Here is a 25,503-nt window from a genome sequence, read left to right on the forward strand (position 1 = left end):
ACCTCAACCGCAACGTGTGATTGGAGCCTTAGGCTACATTTTAGCACCTAGACTTCGGATTGAATTTAATTCTTGAGTGACAGCTGCAGTCCACAAATATTGCATGCAACTCAATGTATTCATTTGAAATGCAGCTGTAACTCAAGAGTTAAAATCAATCAGTAGCACTACAAAAAATCTAGGTGTAGCCCTGGCCTTAGGGTCCTTTAACACCAGTCAATTTTGGCCGTAACAACGGATGCCAATCAGTAAGACAGCTTGTTGATCGGCGCTCGTTTGCTCCTTTTACAAGGGGCTATGATCAGTAATGAATGAGGATGAGCGATCGTTACTATGATCGCTCGTCCCCATTCATTGCCATCATGTCGGCAGCACATCTCCCTGTTTACACAACGATATTATTTTCTGCTGCATAAACGATGCGATCAGCCAATGAACGGGCATTTGCTTGTTCATCGGCTGATCGTTGCCCTGTTTACACAGGGCAAGGATCAAGAGCAAGTGTTTATATGAACGCTCGTTTGCCCGATCATTGGCCCATGTTAGGCTGGATTCACACGAGCATGTTACGTCCGTAATGGATGGAACGTATTTCGGCCGCTAATCCCGGACCGAACACAGTGCAGGGAGCCGAGCTCCTAGCATCATAGTTATGTACAATGCTAGGAGTCCCTGCCTCTCCGTGGAACTACTGTCCCGTACTGAAAACATGATTACAGTACGGGACAGTTGTCCTGCAGCGAGGCAGGGACTCCTAGCATCGTACATAACTATGATGCTAGGAGCCCGGCTCCCTGCACTGTGTTCGGTCCGGGATTAGCGGCCGAAATACGTTCCGTCCATTACGGACGTAACATGCTCGTGTGAATCCAGCCTAAAAGGGCCTTTACTTCTTTCCACCTGTGTACTTGTTTGGGGTCTCTAGGTTGGCACAGTGGCTCAATTGCTTAACACTCTAGTCTTGTTGCTCTAAGGTCATAGGTCCATCAGCAAGGAGTTTGTATGTTCTCCATGTGCTAGCGTAACTTTTCCCTGGGTGCTCCAGCTTCCTCCCACACTCCAAAAACATACTGATAGTCTAATTGGCTTCCTATGAAAAAAGAAAATTTACGTTAGTGCACGTGTATGTCTAAAATAGGGAAATTAGATTGTGAGTGAGGTAATTCTTTGTACAGCTCTGCGGAATATATCGCCGCTATATAAATAATGACAAATAAATAGTCATCCGAGGGGAGTAACGCATGACTGTCGGATCAGATTTCACTTGGTTTGTTTATAGTCTGTAATCATGGAAACACAGATGCTGTATACACACAGCAGTAGGATTTGTTGTTTTTTTTTTTAAATCAAGAATATTTGCAAAGTTGTTACATTTTTTTATTTTAGATGTAAATGAGCAATGAAATAATTTGGTTGCTAAAGTATACATGCCCTTTAATTTTAACATGCATTTTCTCTATAAACCGTAAACATTTTTTTTCACAATGTGTGCAACTATAATGCAATCAACCTATATATTCATTTTATATAATAAGGCACTACAGGAAGGTTCTTATGTGAAACATATTCCAGATTTTTTTTTTTTCAATATGTCTAAACTCTACGAGGGGAATTTATCAACCTTTCTACGCCAGTTTTCTGGCGTAAAAAAAGTTGCAAAAGGGCCCAAAAGTTGCAATTTCTGTTGAAAATTAGCCATTTAGCCCCAGCCTCAGCACTTCTGTAAAATGTGGCTTCCCAAAAGAGGTTGGACCACAGCGGCCCAAAAAATTTATTATAATTTATGCCAGAAAACTGGCATCTTACTCCAGTGGAGCAGAAAGCTGAGACTGGCATATGAAACGGCAGTCTTAGTAAATCTGTCCCTAAATTTTACATTCATCCCCCTTGTAGAAACTATGTTCCCAATCCCAGTAATCAGAATATGAACTTTTTGTTTGACCACCAGGTGGCTTGCTTTCTGCTGTTTGATGACTAGAACTTGGACTACATCTATTGTGAGTTTCCTCTGCATCCCATGGGGACTCTCCATGTTCATTAGACTCTGAAACATCTTCTGCAAAACAGTACTCCCATCGTCTTGAGGTTTTTTCATCAGAATCTGAACTCCCTGTCTTGTGCACCTTACGTTTTGGCTTACCATTGAGGTGGTGTCGCCAGATGTTTCCTTTATGCTGATGAGGATCACTTGACCTTTTCTCACTTTCAGAGCTGGAGTACATTTCTTTATTGACTTTTTTCTCTTGTAAAAGGCAGTTGCGATTCTTTAACTTTGACCTTTTTCTTTTCCATGTTGCCTGAACTTGAGCCTCTGTGTCAGAATCAAAGTCACTTGTTTCAGAGTCATATTGATGTAAAGCTGGTTTCCTCCTGTGGGGATGAGTCGGTTGACACCTTGAATGTTTTTTAAGTCGTTGGCAATATGAATGTAATAGATGATCCAAGAGATCCTCATGGTGGCAGAACTGAGGATGCCCAGGAACATTGAGGCGTTTCAATTTTTGGAACTGTTTAATTCTCCTTTCCTTCCTTGAAGTTCTCCTGATATTAGTTGGTTTACCTGGAATTTCACGGAGATCTTCACTAAAGTATTCCGATGTGCTACTTACCTCTTCAAGCACTTCTTTTAGTTCACTGTTGGACACTGAGCTAAGACTATCACCCTCATTATCCCATGTTTTTTCATATGAGCGCTCACAGGTTTTTATCAAACAAGGCTTTGTTGCTTTAGTCACTGGAAACTCATGTCCACTCTTAACTAGAAGTCTGTAAGATTCAGTAGCATCTTTTCTATCTAGAGACTCTTGAGAATTACCCTCTGACTGTTCAACAGGGGCTTCCCATTCACCACTATCATCTTCTGTTTCTTCTTCCAACTCAGGCATAAAGTTCATCTCTGCAAAATGCCCATTAAGGTTCTGTAGCTTTATCTGAAAGCTGTTTCCTTTCCAACGCACCACTCTCCGGCACCATGGGTTGTTTGGATTTTCTTTGGTTTCCAAAAATAATCTGGCATATTCCGGGTAATGGTAATAATTTAACAAGTAGTTAATAAATTCATCAGTTTCATAAATTTTCCTTTTTTTAGAAGCTCTGTTAATGGGATCATCTTGTGATAGTTTAAAAATCCGTTGACCATAAGTCATTTGTGTATCTTGCTCTTTATATGTTTCACCTTCAAAATAAGTATCCTCATCTGGTAAGTTCTGGTTATTGTTTTCAGTCATTGTGTCCATTCTTTGCTCATATTTGTGTGTCTGAGTATCTGCCTTGGATATTGAAATTTCAACCTCATCCTTAGTGAATATTTCAGTTTCATGGTGATTGCTTTCTTCCGCCTCTGAGACATGTAAAGACATAACTTTACTATTCTCCGAGTACGTGGACACAGAACAGTCGCTGAGTCCAACAAATTCACAGTTTATTTGTTCCTCTTCAAGTTTATTGACTTGAAACAAATCCTTCAGAGACAAAACACAGTTATGAAGTTATTCAGATGAATTGATGGCACATGAAGCTAACAATCTATGGGTAAGGACAAAAAACAGACATTTTAAAGGGGTACTTTGACATTTTCAAAAAACATAGTAAAAGCTGCATACGCTAAAATGAAAAAACCGCCACAAACTAATTTTTTTAACCGCTATCTGCACCACGATGTACTATTGCGTCGTGGTCGAGGGGGGGGGGGGTGGCAGGGCTTGACAGTAGCCTGTAAAAATGACAATATACTGCAATAGACTAGTAAAATGTGTCAAAAGAAGTTTAAGAAAGTTTTTAGTAGTGTAAAAAAAAACAAAAAACCTTTCCCATTGTGAAAAACAAACAAAATTGGTATAGTTGAATTCGTAAAAGTCATAACTATTACAATATACCATTATTTAACCCACACAGTGATTGCTGTAAAAAAAAAAAAAGAGAAACCCAGAATGGCTGTTTTTTGGTCACTTCATGTCATGTCCCACAAAAAATGAACTAAAAAGTGCTCAAAATGGTACCAATAGAAATTACAGCTCGCCCCGCAAAAAATAAGCCATCATACTTGTCAATCGCTAGAAAAATAAAGACGTTTTGGGTCTTAGAATGTGGCGATAAAACACATACTTTATTTTCAACAATTAGTTTCTACCTTGTAAGGGTATGTTCTCACGGGCTATTTTCAGCTGTTTTTCGGGCCGTATACATCCCAAAAAACGGCTGAAAAATCGGAAGCAGAACTTCTACAAACATTTGCCCATGAAATTCAATGAGAAATACGACGTTCTTTTCCGACAGAGCGTTATTTTACTCCTCATTTACACGGCGTGTAAAAAGACGCCTTGTAAAAAGAAGTGCATGTCACTTCTTGAGCCGTTCTTGGAGCAGTTTTTCTATGACTCAATAAAAAAACTGCTCCAAAAATGTCTGTAAAAACGCAGCAAAATACGCTAGTTGCTTAAAAAAAACGCCTGAAAATCAGAGGCTGTTTTCCCTTGGAAACAGCTCCGTATTTTCAGCCATTTTTTTTAAGCGTATGAACATACCCTAAAGGTAGTAAAACATAAAAAAATTATAAATTTGTATTGCCGTAATAATATTGACTGGTAGAATAAAGTTGACATGCCGTTTTTACCGTACAGTGAAAGCCAAAAAACTAAATCCCTCAAAATATTGAGGATTCACAGGTTTTTTCCTGTTCCACCCGACTAAGATTTTTTTTTCCAGGTTACCAATACATTACATGGTACAATAAATGGTGTCGTGAAATACTACAACTCGTCCTGCAAAAAACAAGCCTCATATGGCTTTATCAATGGAAAAATAAAAAAGTTATGGCTTTTGGAATGTGGGGAGGAAAAAAACTAATGAAAATCCAGAAAAAGGCTGTGACGGGAAGGGGTTAAATCCTCAATTGTTTCTGAGTCCCATGGTTCCCTGCCAGCCTTTGATTACGAGGTGACACCGATCACGTGATTGCAGCACTCAACAATTAGCCACAACAGTGATGTGACGTCTATAGCAACAACCCAGTTACTGCTGTCACTTGTCACTTTTTTATTTTTAGAGAATGCAGCTTATACAAGGGTCTTTGGAACAGACGGAAAACCCCTTTAAAGGACGGGTGTCACGGAAAAAAAATGTTTCCGATAAATTTGCTTTTAGTGTTTCATTAAAAAAAAGTTTCTTTATTTGTGTGTTTGTGTTTTACTTTTTTTTTTTTTCAAACTTTTTCTTCTCTATGGGGGCTGCCATTTTTTTTTCATCTCTGTATGTGTCGATTAACAACACATACAGACATGGAATACGGCACATACAGCCCCATAGAGAATGCGAACGGGAGCCGTTCCATTCACTATGCTGTACGCCGTCTGTGTGGGAATGGCGCATGCGCCGCTCACACACAGTCCAAATGGAAGGTCTTCGGCCGAGCGACATCGGGCGCCATTTTCTTGTGGACCGGAAGCCGCGGCCGGACATTAAGATGACTACTTCCGGCAGCGGCTTCCGGGCATGTGTTCAGAAGCAAGCGGAGGGAGCAGACGGACCGGAGGGAGAGGCGGCCGCAGGAGCAGGTAAGTCATGTTTATGTATGTTTTGTGTTATAACCACTTTATGTAAGCCTACTACACTGTGTATTCGCTCAAAAAATGGTGGCACACAGTGTAGGATGCTTGAACATTCAATCCCCTGCTTTCTCCTGGCACTAGCCAGGATAAGGGAGGGGGGATTTTGTGAGCTCACTAGAGCGTGTGTGTTTACACCAAATTTGCAGCATAAAGCAATGTGGTTGCTTTACCACATGCCAATGCTGCAATTTTGGGAATTGCTCCCTCTAGTGACCAGCACAGGGAAATATTATAAATTAGAATCTAATTTATAATATTTCCTGACTTGTGAAAAAATTAAAAAAAATTATAACAATGTCTAATCATGTATACACTAACTGTTTAAATAAAAATAAAACATTTCTAGCGACACATTCCCTTTAAAGAGAACCTTTCACCTGCCCATACATGTGCAGCATGTAATGGGCAGGGCTTCACAAACCATGGGGCACTTGACCTTTTTTTTTTCCTACCCTCCACCGTTATTTAGATATCGGTGCCGTTATATTTGGTGCCTGATATTTAAACAACCCCTTGAACTGTCAATGGGGCGTGTAATGGCAAGGGGGCATGTTACTCTGGCTTTGACACTGTCCAATCTGCTACGGACAGTGTTATAGCAAGAGCGAGAATAGAGGAGAGAGTATGCGCGCGCACACGCTCTCACTTATGCTGTCGGAAGACAAGCACAAGATCTCGCGAGAGATCACACTGTCTTGTACTTGTCTGCCGAACTGGCAAGGGGGCGTGTAATGGCAAGGGGGCGTGTCACTACCGCGGAAAATGCAAGAGCTGGAGAGAGGATAGCGGCCATGCGGGTGTACGCTCTCTTCAGCTCTCGGCAGACAAGACTGTGATCTCTTGTGATTTCTGCCAAACTGTCAAGGGGGCGTGTCACTGGTACGGACAGTGTAAGAGCTGTAGAGGAGAGCGCTTGGAGAGAGGAGAGGAGAGCTCTTGCACGGTCTGTAGCAGAGACACACCCCCTTTCCAGTTCGGCAGACAAGTACAAGACTGTGTGATCTGTCACGAGAGATCAGTCTTGTCCTTGTCTGCCGACCGCTGAAGAGTGAAAGCGTGCGCGCACACTCTCTCCTCTATCCCCGCTCTTGCTGTAACACTGTCCGTAGCTGATTGGACAGTGTCACAGCCATAGTAACACGCCACCTTGCGATTACACGCCCCATTGGCAGTTCAGGGGGTTATTTAAATATCGTGTGCCAAATATAACGGCACAGATATCTAAATAACGGAGGAGGGTAGAAAAAAAATGTCAAGTGCCCCATGGTTTGTGCAGCCCTGCCCATTACATGCTGTACTCAGCTGTACATGTATGGGAAGGTGAAAGGTTTTTAAGGCATTTAAGTGATTGACACAGAGGGAGGAGGCTCCCTCTGTACCCCATTGGCCCCTGCGAAAAATCGTGGGGTGCCGATGGCTGCTATGGTGACCAGGAAGCCTAACAACGGCTTCCTGGTCGGCCAGGGACAGAAGCCTATTAGGTCCTGCCAAAGGTACGACCTAATAGACTGAATGTGTGTTATAAAATGACAGTTACAATACACTGCACTACATAAAGTAGTGCAGTGTATTGTACAGGGGATCAGAAGATCACATCTTCAAGTCCCCAGGAAAGGGTAAAAAAAACATTTTAGAAAAATAAATAAGAGTTTTATGTAATAAAAACAATAATCGCCCTGTTTCCCTGACCAAGTCCTTTATAATTAGAAAAAAACCTAAAAAAAACTATACATAATAGGTATCGCCGCATTCGTATCGACCTGAACTACAAAAATATCATGTTATTTATCCCGCACAGTGAACACTGTAAAAAAAATAATATAAAAAAACAAATGGCAGAATTTCCTTTTTGGTCACTTTGTTTAGAAAAAATGGAATAAGAAGTGATCAAAAAGTCGCAAGTACCCAAAATGGTACCAATAAAAACTACAGTTTGTCACGCAAAAAACAAGCCCTCACTTCATTGACAAAAAAAAAGTTATGGCTCTCAGTATATGGTCACACTAATACATTATTTTATTTAGAAAAAAGTGTTTTTACTGTGTAAAAGTAGTAAAACTATATAAATTTGGTATTGCCATAATCGTATCGAACCGCAGAATAAAGTAAACCTGTTGTTTATACTGCACAGAGAACGCCGTTAAAAATGTATAAAAAAACAGGGAGAGAATTTCTGTATTTTGGTCTCCTCGCCTCACAAAAAATTTAATAAAAACTGTTGAAAAAAAAATAAAAAAATCGCATGTACCCCAAAATGATACTAATAAAAACTACAGCTCGTACCATGACTATCAAGCACTCACACAGCTCATCAACCTAAAAATAAAAAGTTATGACTCTCGGAACGCAATAATGAAAAACGACAGCTCAGACTAATTTATATGTCCAGCGGTTCTTCACCTAATACCCCACGTCATTATTTACTAGCCCCCACTGGTAGACCCTGTAAATGCAGCGGAAACTATTGCATTTTGCGGTTTTGTGCTACATATGGGGCTAGTGAAGGAGTCAAAGATTAGGCAATGCTGGAGTGCGGTTATTTTGTACAATACCACAGACACCCTTTAGAAGTGTGACTCCTACCTCCAAAAAACAGGCCTGTGCATAAAGGATTGGTTCAAAGCATACATCGCTATCCATGGATAATTAATAAAAATTTTCATTTACCCCATTATTACATCATCCTATGCACTCCGCCCAGCCTATATATGCCCCCACATTATATATTGAAACACCAGTACAACCCTAATAACTCATGCACACGACCATTGTGCCACTCGGGCCGTTTTTTACAGCATCCGAGTGGCACCGATCATCTTCACGGACCCATTCACTTTAGTGGGTGAATCGGGTCTGTGAAAAATGGTCCGAGTCTCCGATCAGAGGAAAGATGGAACATGTCCTATCTTTCCTCGGATCACTCGGTCGTGTGCATGAGGCATAAGGATGTGTTCATGTCAGCATTGTCTTTGCGTTGAGGGGTTCCGTCTGAGGTTTCTGTCAGGGGAACCCCTCAACGGAAAAGCAAACGGAAACCTTAGCTTCCGTTTGCATCCCCATTGATCTCAATGGTGACGGAAACCTAAGACAGAACCCCTCAACGGAGAGACAACGCTGATGTGAACAGGCCCTAAACAAAACTACTACCAAGCAAAATCTTCTCTCCAAAAGCCAAATGGTGCTCCTTCTGGGCCTTGCAATGTCCCCAAACAGCAGTTTATGACCACATATGGGATATTTTCTTACTCAGGAGGAATTGTGTAACAAATCAAATTTTGGGGTGTGTCTTTTTTCCTGTATTCCATGTGGAAATGATATTGCATATTAATGGAAAAATAATAATGCATATTATTGGAAAAAATATATTTTTTCATTTTCACAGCCCAGTTCTAATAAAATCTATAAAACACCTGAGGGATCAAAATGCTCACTACACCTCTAATTAAATTCTTTGTGGGGTATATTCTCCAAAATGGGATGACATCTGGGAAATCTCTACTGTACTGGTATTTCAGGGGCTTTGCAAATGTGACATGGCCCCCAGAAACCAATTCAGCAAAATCTGCGCTCCAAAATCCAAATGGCGCTCCTTCCTTTCTGAGCCCTGCCGTGGGACCAAACAGCAGCTTATTACCACATATGGGGTATTGCCGTAATCATGAGAAATTTCTTTACAGATGTTGAGGTGATTTTTCTCTTTTATGTCTTGTAAAAATTAGAAAATTCTATGTATTTCAGAAAAAAAAAGTAGATTTTCATCTTCACAGACTAATTCCAATAAGTTCGGCAAAAAACCTGTGGGGTCAAAATGCTAATTATACCATTAGAAAAATTCCTTGAGGAGTGTAGTTTCCAAAATGGGGTCACTTTTGGGGGGTTTCCACTGTTTTGGTCCACCCAGTGCATTGCAAACACAACATGGCACCGAAAACCATTCCAGCAAAATCTGCACTCCAAAATCTAAATGACGCTTTTTCCCTTCCGAGCCCTGGCGTGTGTCCAAACAGCAGTTTATTACCACATATGGATTATTCCCGTAATCGCGAGAAATTGTTTTACAAATTTTTGGGTGCTTTTTCTCCTTTTATTCCTTGCAAAAATTAAAAAACTATGTTTTTCTAGAAAAACAGTAGATTTTCATTTTCAGAGACTAATTCAAATAAATTTAGCGAAAAACCTGTGGGGTCAAAATGGTAACTAGATAAAGTCCCTGAGGGGTGTAGTTTCCAAAATGGGGTCACTTTTGGGGGGTTTCCACTGATTTGGAACCACAAGACCTCAGGGCAATAAATATTTAGTTGCATTTCCCGGGTAAAACCTGCTGTGTTACAGAAAAAAAAATGTACTACAAATTTACTAATTTTGGCAAAAAAAAATGAAATGTCAAAATTTCACCTCTACTTTGCTTTAATTTCTGTGAAACGCCTAAGGGGTTAAGAAACTTTCTGAATGCTGTTTTGAATACTTTGAGGGGTGCAGTTTTCAAAATGGGGTAATTTATGGGGGCTTTCTAAGGCCCTCAAAGCCACTTCAGAACTGAACTGGTCCCTGAAAATATAGCCTTTTGAAATTTTCTTGAAAATGGGAGAAATTGCTGCTAAAGTTCTAAACTTTGTAACGTCCTAGAAAAATAAAAGGACATCAAAAAATGATGCCAACATAAAGTAGACATATGGAGTATGTGAAATAGTAACTATTTTGTGTGGTATTACTATCTGTTTTACAAGCAGATACATTTAAAATGAGAAAAATCATAGTTTTTGCAAATTTTCTCTAAATTTTGGTGTTTTTCAAAAATAAGCAATCAATTTATCAAGCAAATTTTTCCACTATCATAAAGTACAATATGTCATGAGAAAACAGTCTCAGAATCGCTTGGATAGGTAAAAGCCTTCCAGAGTTATTACCACATAAAGTGACACGTCAGATTTGAAAAAACGGGGCTGGCCGTGAAGGCCAAAATTTGCTTGGTCCTGAAGGGGTTAAGCAAACACTTACATTAACTTTATCCAAGATAGTAGTAAGAAGAATTATTGACTCGAGTCGCCTCTGAGCAAGGAGCAACTTCCTCTCCTGCCATTCTTGTGTGTCCTCTTCTTCAGGATAGTCGTTTTGCTGCTGCAGCGCCTTCTGCTCATTCTGTTTCTGTTTCTGCAGTTTTCTTTTCAGCCTGGCCCTTCTTTTCCTTGCTCTTGCCTTTCTCTCCTCAAGTTTTCTTTTTCTACATGAATAAAGGGACATTAGTTCTCCAAGGTATACATGACATATTAGAGAAAAATATATATGGGGAATATATATTTCTACAGCATACATTACTATCTAATAATACGTCTTAGGCCTCCCACACACGAGCCTGTTCGATCCGTGATATACGGTCCGTACGTCGGCCGCATTTCTCGGAATGAACACACTGCAGGGAGCCAGGCTCCTAGCATCATAGTTATCTATGACATCCGGCCTGATGTTAATCACCAACAATATAGAGTTATCCAGCTTTTTACAAAATTACAATTAAAGAAGATTTAAACCCAAAATGTAAAACTACAATACACACTATATGATGAAAAAGTATTATTGAGTTCAGCTGTTTCAACCACACACATTGTAAATGGGAACCTAAAACCAAGCACACAGCCACGCAACCTCCCTAGACAAACATTGCTAGTAGTATGGGTGTCACCTTCGCCATAAGTCAGTGTGTGAAATTTCTGATCTGCTAGATCTCCCCATGTCGAAGAAATAGAGACTAGGAGTAAACACAGCTCAGCCGTGAAGTAGTAGACCATGCAAGCTCACAGAGATGGGCCGCCGGTCATCAAGCGCTGAAGCGTGTGTTGCGTGTTAAAATCTTTTGTAGCACCACTAACTACAGAGATTTATTTATTTATTTCAGTTACTTATATAGCGCCAACATATTCCACAGCACTGTACAGAGGTCCTCTTTTACTGTCCCCATTGGGGCTCACAATCTAAATTCCCTATCTGTTTGTTTTTGGGGTGTGGGAGGAAACCAGAGTACCCGGAGGAAACCCACACAAACACAGGGAGAACATACAAACTCCATGCAGATGTTGTCCTTGGTTGGATTTTAAACCCAGGAACCCCAGTGCTACAAGGCAATAGTGCTAATTACTAAGCCAACGTGCTGCCCAAGAGATCCAAACTGCCTCTGGTAGTGACATCAGCTCAAGAAATAAGTGTCAGGAGCATTCATGAAATGGGTTTTATGGGGCACTGAAAACGTGTTCTCTGGAGTAATGTATCACGCTTATCTATCTGGCAGTCTGATGGCTGAATCTGGGTTTAGTGGATGCCAGGAGAATGCTGCCTACCAGAATGGAATGCATTGTGCCAACTGTAAAAATGTCGTGAAAATGGCTGTTTTGGTTGGGCTGGGCCCCTTAATTCAATGAAATGCTACAGCATTCGAAGACATTTTATATAATTGTAAAATTCCAAATTTGTGTAACAGTTTGGGAGAAGGCACTTTCCTGTTCCAGCATGACTGCGCCCCAGTGCACTAAGCGAGGTCCATAAAGACATGGTGTGATGAGTTTGGTGTGGATGGACTCAAGTTGCCTGCACAGATACCTGACCCCAACCCCATTGAACACATGTAGGATAAATTGCAATGTTGTTTGCAAGCCAGACCTTCTCATCCAATATCCGTGGCTGACCTCACAAATGCTCTTTTGGCTGATTGGGCCCAAATTCCTGCAGACACACTCCAAAGTCTTGTGACATGCCTTCCCAGAAGAGCGCAGGCTGCTATCACAATCACAGGTAGATTGCATGAACGGAGGTCTGCAAAGTACTGTCTCACAGTTCATGTAGGGGTTAAAAGGGTAAAAAAAACAAAAAAAACACCTTTGACATGACAGAGTGACATGTCAGACGTTTTGATCGGTGGGGGTCCGAGCACTGAGACCCCCACCAATCGCTAAAACATCACCAGATTATAAATGCCCTATATTCTACATAATCTGATCGGCACTGTAATTTAGATAGCAACAGTGTTTTTTATTTTGAAAAACGATCAATTTTGAGCAAGTTATGAGCAATTTTAGATTTATGATAATTACTTTCTTAATAGACAACTGGGCTTGTTTTTACTTTTTTTTTTTTTTACCAACTGGGTGTTGTAAAGAGAAGTGTATGACGCTGACCAATCAGCGCCATACACTTCTCCCCATTCATTTTTAGCAGTACTCGCAACACAGTGTGATCTCGCGAGATCACGCTGTACTGTCACATACTCCCACATTAACTTTGCGTGGGCATTCGATTTTTCTAAATCTTATCCACTTTGCTGCTACTGTAAATGCTGCAGAATTTCCACACAGAAATCCGTTGCGGAATTTCCCCAGCGTTTACGCTACGCGGTTTCACCACGTCATGTATGGTCAGGGGTGTAACAAGTAACCATGGGCCTATAGCAGAACTTGAAATGGGGACCACCTCCATCATGACACGAAAGGCTTATGATTATTTTGGTCTCCACTCTTTCCTTTGTGTCCTTTCCTCATATTCTTGCTCTTCATTCATTTTCCAACTTTTGGCTTCCATCATCCACAGTTATCACTGGCTCCACTTCACGTGTGAATGTTTAACATTAAATCCGGAGGTAAAACCACTGTGCAAAAACAGCGTTTCCGTAGCAATATGACAGCGACAGTGTGCACGGGAGGTCAGCTGTCGCTGACAGCTGACACTCCACTCTTGCCAGCCAGCGGTCCTTTGCCGCTGATTTTGGCGAATTAACCCCTTAAATCCTGCGATCGGTTGCGAACGCCGCATTTTAGGGGTTTCTAGTATATCGGCAGACCCGGGTCTGAAATCGCGGGGTTTGCCGATAGCATGGCAAACGGAAGCCAAACAATGGCCTCCGTGTCTGCCATGGACGAAAGCCCATCAGGACCAACCTCCGGCTGGTCCTGATAGGCTTCCTGTCAGAGTGACAGGAAGTCACTGTGTCGTTCCCGATGCACACTGTCGGCGACAAGGTGTGCATCGGGAACTGGGAGGTCAGCTGTCCCCGACAGCTGACACTCCAGTGTTGCCGATCAGCGGCTCATCGCCGCTGATTTTGGCAATTAACCTGCTAAATGCGATCACTGGATTTAGGGGGTTTGTAGCACATCAGCAGGACTCCAGGTCTGCCATGTACGGATGCCTATGAGGACTCATATGTTGATATTCATTATCACGGCCTAATTCCACTAAATTCCACTAAATTCTACAAAAAACCTGTGGGGTCAAAATGCTAACTATACCCCTAAAAAAATCCCTTGAGGGGTATAGTTTCCAAAATGGTGTCACTTTTGGGGGGTTTCCACTGTTTTGGTCCCTCCATGGTGTTGCAAACGTGACATAGTTGCTTACACAGTCCCCCGTTCCTTACAATATTACCTTAGAGGAGCGCCGTTGTTCTCCTCTCTCCTTTTTCTTTATTCAGATAGCAAACCCGACATGGCACTGAAAACCAATCCAGCAAAATCTGCGCTCCAAAATCCAAAAGGCGCTCCTTCCCTTCTGAGCACTGTAGTGAGTCTAAACAGCAGTTTATTACAACATTTGGGGTATTGCCGTAATCGAGAGAAATTGCTTTACAAATGTTTGGGTGCTTTTTCTCCTTTATTCCTTGTAAAAATGAAAAAATTCTATGTTTTTTCCGAAAAAAAGGTGATTTTCATCTTGACAAACTAATTCCACTAAATTCTGCAAAAAAAACTGTGGGGTCAAAATACTAACTATACCCCTAGAAAAATGCTTTGAGGGGTGTAGTTTCCAAAATGGGGTAACTTTTGGGGGTTTCGACTGTTTAGGCACCACACGACCTCTTCAAACCTGACATGGTGCCTAAAGTATATTCCTAAAACAAGGAGGCCACAAAATCCTGTAGCTGCTCCTTTGCTTTTGAGGCCGGTGCTTCAGTCCATTACCACGCTAGGGCCACATGTTGGATATTTCTAAAAACTGCAGGATCTGGGCAATAAATATTGAGTTGCGTTTCTCTGGTAAAACCTTCTGTGTTACAGAATTTTTTTTATTACAGAATAATTTCAGCAAAAAAAAAATGAATGTGTAAATTTCACCTCTACTTTGCCTTAATTCCTGTGAAAAGCCTGAAGGGTTAAAATACTTTCCTAATGCAGTTCTGAATACTTTGAGGGGTGCAGTTTTCAAAATGGGGTGATTTATGGGGACTTTCTAATATATAAGGCCCTCAAAGCCACTTCTGAACTGAACTGGCCCCTGTAAAAATAGCCTTTTGAAACTTTCTTGAAAATATGAGAAATTGCTGCTAAAGTTCTAAGCCTTGTAACGTCCTAGAAAAATAAAAGGACATGAAAAAAACAATGCAAACATAAAGTAGACATATGGGGGATGTTAACTAGTAACTATTTTGTGTGGTATTACAATCTGTTTTACAAGTAGACATATTTAAATTTAGAAAAATGCAAATTTGTGAAAATTTTTGCTAAAATGTGACGTTTTCACAAATAAATATTGAATTTATCGACCACATTTTTCACTAACATAAAATACAATATGTCACGAGAAAACAATCTCAGAATCGCTTGGATAGGAAAAAGCATTCCGGAGTTATTACCACATAAATTGACAGATGTCAGATTTGAAAAAATCATCTGTGTCCACGAGGCCAAAACAGGCTGTGTCCATCCTTACACTCTGATGTCCACACTCATGCACAGGAGATGATTCCACTTACTTCAATATCAATGGTGACACCAAACATTTTAACCCCACCTTTCTGCTGCTTCCTCCTCTTCTTTCTCTTTTTTCCGTTGCTGCTCCAGCTCTTGTAGCTTGAGGCGCTCAGCAGTCCTCTTGTTTACAGCCTCCTCACTAAAGTGATTGGTTTCGTCAATAGATATCTGATTAAAAAAGTTATAAGATTAAAAAAAAATTTTATTTACATTTTCTTTTGTCTTTGAGACTTCTGTGCATCCTGGTTTTGCTAAGGCTCTTCCTTTACCTACAATTATTATTGTAAAAAATTCAGGCAAATAGGAACAGACTCTAGAAACGCTTTAAACTTATCTTTCACCTAAACAGAAGGACTGGGTGAAATTATTATGGCTTTGGGTAGCCATATCAATGCCTGAAATGATAGTGTAATCTACTCGCCACAGTCCAGCTCCGTCTCTTCCTGCCGGCTTTAGTGCCAATGAGCCTCTCGACAAGTCTCCTCTGCACGCTGGTCTCAGGGCCAGTTATCAGCATTTGTTCCCTGACTCGGTTTTGCTTTCCTGAACATGAACTATATTGCTGTGACCTGTTTCTGTCCCTGACTGCTCTCTTCGTTATCCCGTGTACTCGGTCTGCAATATCAATATTGCCCTAACCCTGAATTTCTTGACTACCCTTAGGACTACTGCTTCAGTACCATGCACCTAACTCTGCTACATCACCGTTACCTAACTATGAATTGCCGAACTGCCCTCCTGACTACTGCTTCTTTACCACACACCCATCTCTGCTACATCACGTACCCAACCCTGGATTGCCCGACTACCATCCTGACTACTGCTTCAGTATCACGCACCCAAATCTGCTATATAACCATTACCAAACCCTGGATTGTCTGACTACCCTCCTGAAGTCCAGAACTGTACTGCGTATCTAACTCTGCTACCTCACCATTATCGAACCCTGGATTGTCTGACTACCCTCTCGAACTATGGAATGATAATACATACTCAACTATATCACCTTTTCAGATCCCTTATTATGTAAGTCCTACTTCACTTCCCTGGACCTTGTTATTGGACTGTTGGGCATTACGTTTAGCAACTGTATCTCCAAGCTCCCATTCATTTGTCTGGCTCTCATTTCGCTGACATTATCCAGAGACTGAACCACTAAGCTAGCTAGACGCACCACCATAGTCCTAGGGCCAGCTGAGTACCTCAACCCTAACCAAAGTCGTGGAAAAGGCTGGGGCTAAAGGGGAATTGTGCCGCCTGGTTTGTTATTTCTCTGGGTATCGTAGGAACCAGACCGTAACAGATGGGAAATAAAACCAGTATATATGTTCTGTAAATCTTGTAATTGCATCTAGAATATTTTAGTTAAATAAATTACCCAAGTAAAGTCTTGACTGATAATTTAAGAAGGAAATATTATTTCCTTCTGTTGCCGAACAATATAGTAATAATGTAATTTACAAGTGAATATGTGCCATGATTTCTGAGTTCCAGTGGAAGTGGTGGGCATGCATGTAGAAAAACTAGTGAAAACGAAAACTGAAGCAGTAACCAATCAGAATTCAGATTTTATTTTTGTAGTTCAGCTTCAAATATGAAGGGAGTGATCTGATCAGTAGCCATGGGGAGCTCCGCCACTTTTTGACCGGACTAGTATCCACATCTACTAGTTTTTGGTAGTTATTTAAATGGCCCTTAAAAGTATGCCTGACATTTCACCTTAATATCACATGCCAGAGATTTTCCGTCCTCCGCAGTGAACATGAGCTTCATCCCTTGTAGTGAGCGCACGGCATCTGTAGTACTTGACATATCTTCATACTGAAGAAAAGCATCAAAAGGTTGCAGGCCGCCAGTACTCAGTTGTTTTCCACTACAGTCTTCTCTATATGGATCAAGCATAGGTATATCAATGTTTGCAATGTTTCCAAATTTTTCAAAAGTGCTTCTCAAAACTTCTTCACTTGGCTTTTCTGTGTTTGTGTCCAAAGCTAAAAACCATTTACATGGCAAACCCTCCAAATGAATACAAGATATGGTTGTAATTTCCTCTTCATTGTCATCTGGCTCTTCTGTCAGTATTTTCTTAGTTTTATCATTGCCTGGAAGTTCTGCAGTTGCCTCAGTCACTTCAATGTGTAAGGGTTCGGGCAGGTAACTCAATGGCAAGTTTTGCCCATTAAGCTTTTCTAAAAAACTATAAGCCAGATGTTTAGTGTCGGTTTCCCCTTCAATTTGAATAAACTCCTTTGTGGTTCTCGAAACCCTAAGGGAACTGAAATGGTCTGGAGCAACCAAATTTTTTAGCTCTTCCAGAATGTCCCAGTTTGAGATTGGTCGGCATTTTTCTATTTCTTTTGGAAGTCTGGCCGAGATCATTAATTTTGCCTTGGGTTTAAGATATAGATGGTAAATGGCACCTAGCTCCACAGCTTCAGAGTCATCGTACACTGGAGTAACTATCATTGTGCTATAGTGATCTGCAACAAAAGAGTAGACAACATATTAGAGACCTTCATACTGGACATACACAATTATTATAGCAGAGAAGTTGAAATAACATTTATTTATTTCATACATACACTATTTTAGAATCTAGGAGCCTATAAACCATGGACAAACTCACAAATAATAGGGGAAATTTGGATTTATCATCATTTTAGGCACGGTCAACTACGAACAAAATACAATAGAGGGTGACAGTGACAATATTGCAACTAGAGACCATTGTAAAACCAACTAAGTGCAATTTGTTTAAATTGGGTTACTTCATTCGCTACATGTATTCGAATGAGGATTTAGTCACGTATTTTGCTGTGGCTTTCACCCAATTTAATGTAATAGGTGAAATCTGAAGCTATTTCTGCAACAAATAGGGCATGCAGCAGATTTTAATTTCCGCAAAATACCCTAAGGCCTCATGCACACGACCGTAGTGGTGTGCATGGCCGTCATTTGCGGCTCGTACGGCCAGTGTCACCCGTGGGCCGCCCGCAAATCACGGGCAGATGGCCGTGTACATTAATTTCAATGAGACTGGACCTCAAAATGCATCCGTAATAAGACCTGTCCAATCATTTTGCGTTCCAGGCTTCTGGGAAATGCACGGACCGCGGAAACCACGGTCGTGTGCATGGGCCCATAGAAATGAATGGGACTGCAATTCACCCGAAGATTTGCGGGTGAATTGCGGCCGCAAAAACACATTCGTGTGCATGGGGCATAAAATCTGTGAGGATTTGTGTCGGCTACATGTGAATAGGGTTTAGAACAAGTCCATTCACTTGCATATATTTTACCTTTAGTGCAGTTTTAGCAAGGGTTAAAATCAAATCCCAATTCATCCTAACTCATGCTTCATCTAACATTACCTAATTAAAGGTAAATAATCTCTTGTGGATTTGTTTGCAGTGTGAAATAGCAGTGCCCGTACAGGGGAAGATAGAATTATGTAAACATGCTATTATACAAATCAAACATTCATCATGTGCTCTAAACCGATTTCAATATATTTACACCCAAACCTTGAGGCTACACGTACACGTTGCGTATTTTGCTGCAGAAAATACACACCAAAACCGCAGCAACAAACAGGAAATTTGCAGGTAAATACCGCAACTAATTTTTTCGATGCGTTTTTCGGTGGGGTTTTTACGTTTTGATGCGTTTTTTGGGGTGATTTCATTCTACGGGTTTTGGTGCGATTTTCCACAGCACTAGTGAGATACAATTCGCATGCGAAAACGCAGCATAAATTGACATGCTGCGGATTTTAAAATACGCACCGCAGGTCAATTTCTGTCCCGAAAAATACTGCAGAATGTACATGAGATTTCCTGGAATCTCATAGACTATGCTGGTACTGTAAACCGCACGTAACACGCATCGTGTACATTGAGCCTATGGGTTAGTTCACATGTTGCGTAAATTCTGCGGATATTCTGCAACGGAATTCATTGCGGAAAATCCGCAGCAAATACAGTAGCAGCAAGGTGGATGAGAGATAACAAATCTCATCCACACGCTGCGTAAATACTGAGCGGAAAAAAACACTCAGAAATTGACCTGCGGTGCGGAATTTTATTCCGCAGCATGTCAATTGTATTTGCGTAAACGCTGCTTATTTGTTTTGCGGGTTTTCCCCATTGAATTCAATGGGGAGGTAAAACCCGCAACAAATAGCAGTTGTAGAGTTTATCGCGGCGGGTTAGCAGCGATTCCACCGCAAAAAACGCAACTCAGAAAAAATTATACTTACTCGTGTGACCACTGCAGCTGTCACTTGGGATGAAACGTCATCCCAGGAGGCCGGACTACAGGACAGCAGAGGGAAAATGTGGTGCTTTTTTTTCGGTTGGAATTCCTTGTGGCGCCCAGGGCGGATACGCTGTAAGCTTTTACGCAGAGTATCCGCTCTGTGTGAACACAGCCTAAGACTTGAATAGCACCAGAGTAAAATGCATGTTCAAAATGTTTCAAAACAAAGAATACCACCAAAAACACTTGAAATTCATGGTGTTTTTTTACAAGCGTTTGAAAACGCTGAAAATATAGTGTACACACATCACGGAGAACGCAGCTTGTTTTGACTTATTTAATGTATCAAATGAAGAAATAGCTCAAATATAATAACGTTCAACAGTTACTCTAAATATATTATAGACACAAAATAAATACATTTTAGTATTCAACCAGTTGCAAAAACCAAAACAACAACTATGAGGTAGAACGCCATATACTAAGGATGCAACAACACACCGCAGCAGTCCAGCAAAAGCGTAAAACGGTAGAAGGAGGAATATGTAACCCAAGAGAGATACATATTCTAAATACTACCTATACATCAGTAGAGGCCCTGGTAATCCCTAGACAAATGCCCTACGAACCGCAGTGTAATTGCCCCAAAAGGGGCGCTCCGCTCTGGAACTCCCTGCAACGCCCTGGTTCGCCCTGCAATGTATTTATCTCACTACACCAGCTAGTTCACAGAAGCAATAGGAAATATGGTATTGTGCTGGATGCAAAAGGATACGTTATACAGATAGTACCTTGTAAAAAAGAATTATTTAGTCGCACAAACCCGCAAAAAAAAAGAAAAAATGGCCAATAAAATGCATGAAAAAAAAACAAACAACAAAGACATGACAAAAAAACTATGTGTGAATGCGTCCTAAAGAAAATTTCCCACTTGGAAAAGAAAAAAAAAAAAGAATAGTAAATATATGTTCTTGACCAGTGCTTCAGCTGTTTCTTACTTATGCTTTTCTGCTCTTGTTTTCTGGGAAAGTTGGTGAGACGTAATATTGCAGAAATAACATCCACACAGAGTCACCTAGGCTTACTAAAGGGAAAATCTGCTGAATTACATAGCTATACATGAGTGCAGGATGTATCGCTGCACAACTTGGTGGATTTGCCTTTCAGAAGTTTAGGAAAATTGCCTTTCCAAAGCTGTAATGGCAGCCATATTGATTGTAACTCAGCTTCCCAGAAACAGAGGCTCAGTTCACACGACACATTAGTATGCAGTTTTGTAGCCAAAACTAGGAATGAATAAAAAAAAATACTCAAAGCTTTCAGTAATATTTATCCTCCTTGTAAGCTCCACTCTTGCTTTAGTCTCAAAAAATACATAGGAAAAAATTGCATCAAAGCTGCAAAGTGTGAACACGGCCATTTAATGAAGAAATAGTTGAACAGAAGTTAAAACGACTTATAACGTGTTTTCTTCTCAGTCATCCCCATAATATAAGATGCAACCAGCTGGTACGGCTCCTGAGATCCCCAGCAAAGTTGACACCTGCTGTTCATTTCCCCTGCAGCAGCCACTACAGGGGAAATTTAGTATTACACGGGTAAAATATGGAAGGAGCAGTTTCACGATAGAGGGACCCCCTCTATGATGTCCATATTTCCTAATAGGATGTCGAGATGAGACAACCCTTTTAATACAAGGACAAATAAGGACTTATGTTTGCAAATAATTTATTTTCGCTCTAGGAGGCAATAATTGATCTGTGTAAATAATCAAAAGTTCTAACAATATAAAAATATATATTAATATGTTGCTCAATTCACTACAATATTTTGTGATGAGTGAACAAAAGTCTTATGATCCTTTACAAAATCACCAAATAATCCAGATCAACTAATACTTGTCTGGAAGAAAATAAAAAGACACCTTAAATTTATGTTAGAGGAGATAAATATATTTGATACGTTGTAAACAAGATACTTACAGGGATTGAAAAGATCCCAAAGCACAGCAGTTAATGACAAAGACAATGCAGGAGAGGATAATTATACAGCGTGGGCCCCAAAGGAGCAAGTGCCAACATCTGGCACCCACTTTATTTTTCATAATTTTTCTCTCATTGTCCTTATAACATAAACCATTTCATAAATGTTTTCCATAAAATGTAACAAAATCACTTATTTTCCTATAAATATCAATATTGATAGGACATGATAGAGTCCACTTATCTGTGACAATGACATGGTGTGAATACTTGATGCTGTATACACCAAATGCAAAAATAAATTATATATATATACATACCACAAATCTTGTAGTTGACAGATAAGGCTATAAGGGGGTTGTCTGCCTTGGACAACTGCTTTCATGTCGCGGGACCCACCAGGGCAACAGCCACTCTGCGCCATGGCGCTCTGCGCTTGCTAATAGAGGGGGCTCCGTCCAGTAAACTCCTCTCTATTAACCCTTTATTCACTATTGTTTAAAATCATTGCTGCACAACTTATATGTATCAAAATTGTTCTGATGTGTGATATATTCCTCATACAGTATGAGCCTTTCTTACCATATGTTGCACGGTTGAGACAAATCTGTTCCATTTTTGTTGATACATAAAGTCGTCCAGCCGACATTTTTTTCAATGCATGGCCCCTAAAAGTGTCTATAAAGTCCTCTCAGCTTTTACAGCTGTGAATCACATAAAAAGAATAAAACATCTGTATGAGCTCACGTGGCAGATTTGTTGCAGAAATTTCGACGACTGTCCCATACATCTGAATGGGGTTTGTAAAAATCCATGCAGAAACAACCTCCTTTACATGTATAGAATGGGATGATCAGTTGCAACATGTTTATACAGTCACAAAAGCTATTCTAACATTACAAAGTAGCTGAGGTGCGAAACAGAATCCTCATTTTTAAAAGTGAATCACATTTGCTGTTAAGAAGATCTCAAGCTGACAATACTAGAAATGATTCTACAGATCAACACCTCAATACACAGCCAGGGACTAGAATAAAACAGGAACTTGGCTTTCAAGTACAAGTTTCAGAACTGACATAACGTAAAATAAAAAAAGCTTTTACTATATGATGGGCTGGGCAGAATAATATAAATATATATTATATAAATATATAAACTTTTCGTCTTACCTTAGCTGGGTTCAGATCTGTTGGTGTGGGCACGGTGCAGCAGGGCTTCAGATGGCAGGTGGAATATGTGTGAGCGGCTTCCTGCTTTTACAGAAAATGATGCTAATATTAGCTTACGAAAAACACAGGGGGTTTACCAAAACCCGCTTACTGGCTCCTGTACTACATCTGCCAATTAATTGACTGCCTGCTGATAGGTCCTGCCTGCAACAATGGAAAATCCCTGTGCATTTCTTTTACCTGTAACGTCTTTGGAATTAGCTTATTTAATGTCCTCATTCTAAAGAGAGCTCCCTGTCTACTAAGACAATTTCATACAAGTGTGTTTGGCATCCATGTCATATCAGTTTTTATACGGTCAGTATTGCGGAACCAATGTTAATCTATAGGGCTGTTTACATGCTCGTATAAAATACAACCATAATTGACATACGTGTGCCCTATGATACGTGTGCCCCTTGCAGTCGCAAAATGCTAATCTAGGGATACCTTTAAACATCTCCTTTTCATGGGATTGAGCCACAAAATGGACCTCAAAAAGTGAAGGGTGTATGGAGATGTGCCCCAAAGTGGGCATTTCTGGGATGTTTCTTGGATGTTCCTCTGCGGGTGTGGGCCTTAAAATGTCCCACGGATAGGGATTAAAATTATGGAAGGTATGATTTAAAGGGGCTGTCCAGACACGAACAACTGATGACGTATACAAGTCATCAGTATATGATCGGTGGGGGTCCAACAACCGTACTGCACACCGATGAGCTGCTCCGGCTGCCTCCATGCACCGGATGTCCATACAGGTAGCATATGGCTCCGGTCACGCAATAGCGGCCGAGCTGTAGTAATGCAGCTCTGCTCCTATTCAAGTGTATAGGAGCAGAGTTGCTGTTCTGCAGCACGGCCGTTATGCAGTAGTTAGAGCCATCTGCTTCCCGCTCCAAATACTGCATATCCTGCAAAACATCCGGCGCCCGGAGCAGCTGATTGGTGCGGGGTCTGGGTGTCGGACCCCCACCGATCATATACTGATCACCTATCCCGTGGATTGGACATCTGTTGTCCATGCCTGGACAACCCCTATAAGTCTCTGGAAAGTATTGAAAGTATGGATGTATCCATATGTAATGCTTATTGCTTTCGTATTATGAATCTTTTTCTATTTCAGATCCTTTTGCCTGTGTTGTAGAGTCCTGAAATGTCCTGTGAGCCGGGTACCCAACAATGTCTGTTTTTGGGGAGACATTAGCTGGCTTTAAATTATAGGGGTTGTCCGCTACCGGACAACTGATGACCTATCATGGATAAGTCATCAGTTGTCCTGTAGTGGACAACCCCTTTAAGGATTTCAGACAGCCGTTTCCTGAATGACTTGTTGTCGTTGTTGGTCTGTGAAGGCTGTTGTTTTGGACGAAAACACCACAAGTTAAAACGTCAAAACGTCGATTAATATCTGCTTGATCAGTTGCTTGGTCTGGGCTTCTATTGATGGGATGCACATCTGGCATTTGGCATGAATGCTTTCCAACTACAGACCTGGCAATGACCAAAAAAATTAACAGCGGCAGATCAACATTTCCACAGATATCTGCCTTCGGTCTGCATCTGTCACACTCATTCGTCTAAGGCCTGATTCACACGAACGTGTTAAACGTCCGTGGGACGGCCGTTGAAACAGCGGCCGTCCCACGGACCTATGTCATTCAATGTGGCCGTTCAGACAGCCGTTGTTTCAACGGACCGTGTGAAGGGTCGGTGGGAAAATAGGACATGTCCTATCTTCTCACGTATCACGCATCCCTCCATAAACTCTCAACTGTGGTGGATGTGTGACATCGCGTCCCACAGCGCTGAGCACGGATGCACCTCGGACGTGAAAAACTGCAGTTTTTCACGTCCGAGATGCGCAGCGCTTGTGTGAATCAGGCATAAATCTGCCTTTTTGGTTGACCAAAATCTCTAGTGTTTGGACAGCTATAGTCAGTGTGGCCTGCAGGTGGCAATATAGAAGAGGCTGGACGCAGCCGCAGGGTGAAGGGAAGCCGGCATGACCGTCCTGGTAGGGAAAGGGTTAATTAGTTGAGGGAGAGTTGGAAAGAGCTGAAGGAGGGACGGGGAGGAGTTAAGGGGGACGGGGGGCCGTTACTGTGCTTCCCGCTGTTTCTCGGCATTGAGCCGGAAGCAGCGGGAGGAGTAACATAGAAGCAAGTAAGCTCCCCGTTGCCCGGCTTTTAGAAATGGCAGAAGCCCTTATGTTAGAGCGGCTGCGTGCCGCTGCTGTGCACCACGGTCCCGGATGGCTAGAGGAGACCGTGGCTGCAATAACGAGGATCCCGGACGCCGTTTCGCCACGTCGGGCACGGCGTTCGGGGTCTGTTGAAAGGGACAGGCTCCCCTCCCCCGGCCCCCTTACGAGCATGGCTATGGCGGCGGGGGGGGGAGTCGGCAACAACCGCTCCTGCGCTGGGCAGGCAGAGAGCGGTGCCAGGGGTGACGGCGACGCAGGCTGGGTCGACCCGTCCCTCTCGGCGGTCCCGACCTCCAGAGCGCCTCAGTCCGGAGGTAGTCCCGCGGACACGGCGTTGCAGGCCAGGCAGCTGGGAGGACCGCCCCTTCCCAGGCCCTGCGTCCTGGCAGGAATCCCAGGCCGCGACGGGGTCCGGCGGTAAGCAGGGAGTCGCAGGCTGGGCTCCCTGTCACCCCTCCCCCATCAGATGGAAGATTTGGAGAACAAGGTACGGCCGCCCCGCATGGTGATGTTCCG

General features: G+C 41.7%; 1 protein-coding gene across 1 annotated transcript; it reads right to left on the reverse strand.

The window, feature by feature from the left end:
* Positions 1-1,539: 1,539 nt before the first annotated feature.
* Positions 1,540-17,803, reverse strand: LOC142658747 (A-kinase anchor protein 17B-like). Its single transcript, XM_075834357.1, has 4 exons — positions 17,057-17,803; positions 15,378-15,505; positions 10,605-10,827; positions 1,540-3,461 (listed from the first exon to the last, which is right to left on the reverse strand). The coding sequence occupies exons 1-4, from the start codon at positions 17,801-17,803 to the stop codon at positions 1,866-1,868; spliced, it is 2,694 nt and encodes an 897-aa protein (XP_075690472.1). The 3' UTR covers positions 1,540-1,865.
* Positions 17,804-25,503: the final 7,700 nt, after the last annotated feature.

Source organism: Rhinoderma darwinii, chromosome 8 (genome assembly GCF_050947455.1).
Source record: "Rhinoderma darwinii isolate aRhiDar2 chromosome 8, aRhiDar2.hap1, whole genome shotgun sequence".
NCBI lineage: Eukaryota > Metazoa > Chordata > Amphibia > Anura > Rhinodermatidae > Rhinoderma > Rhinoderma darwinii.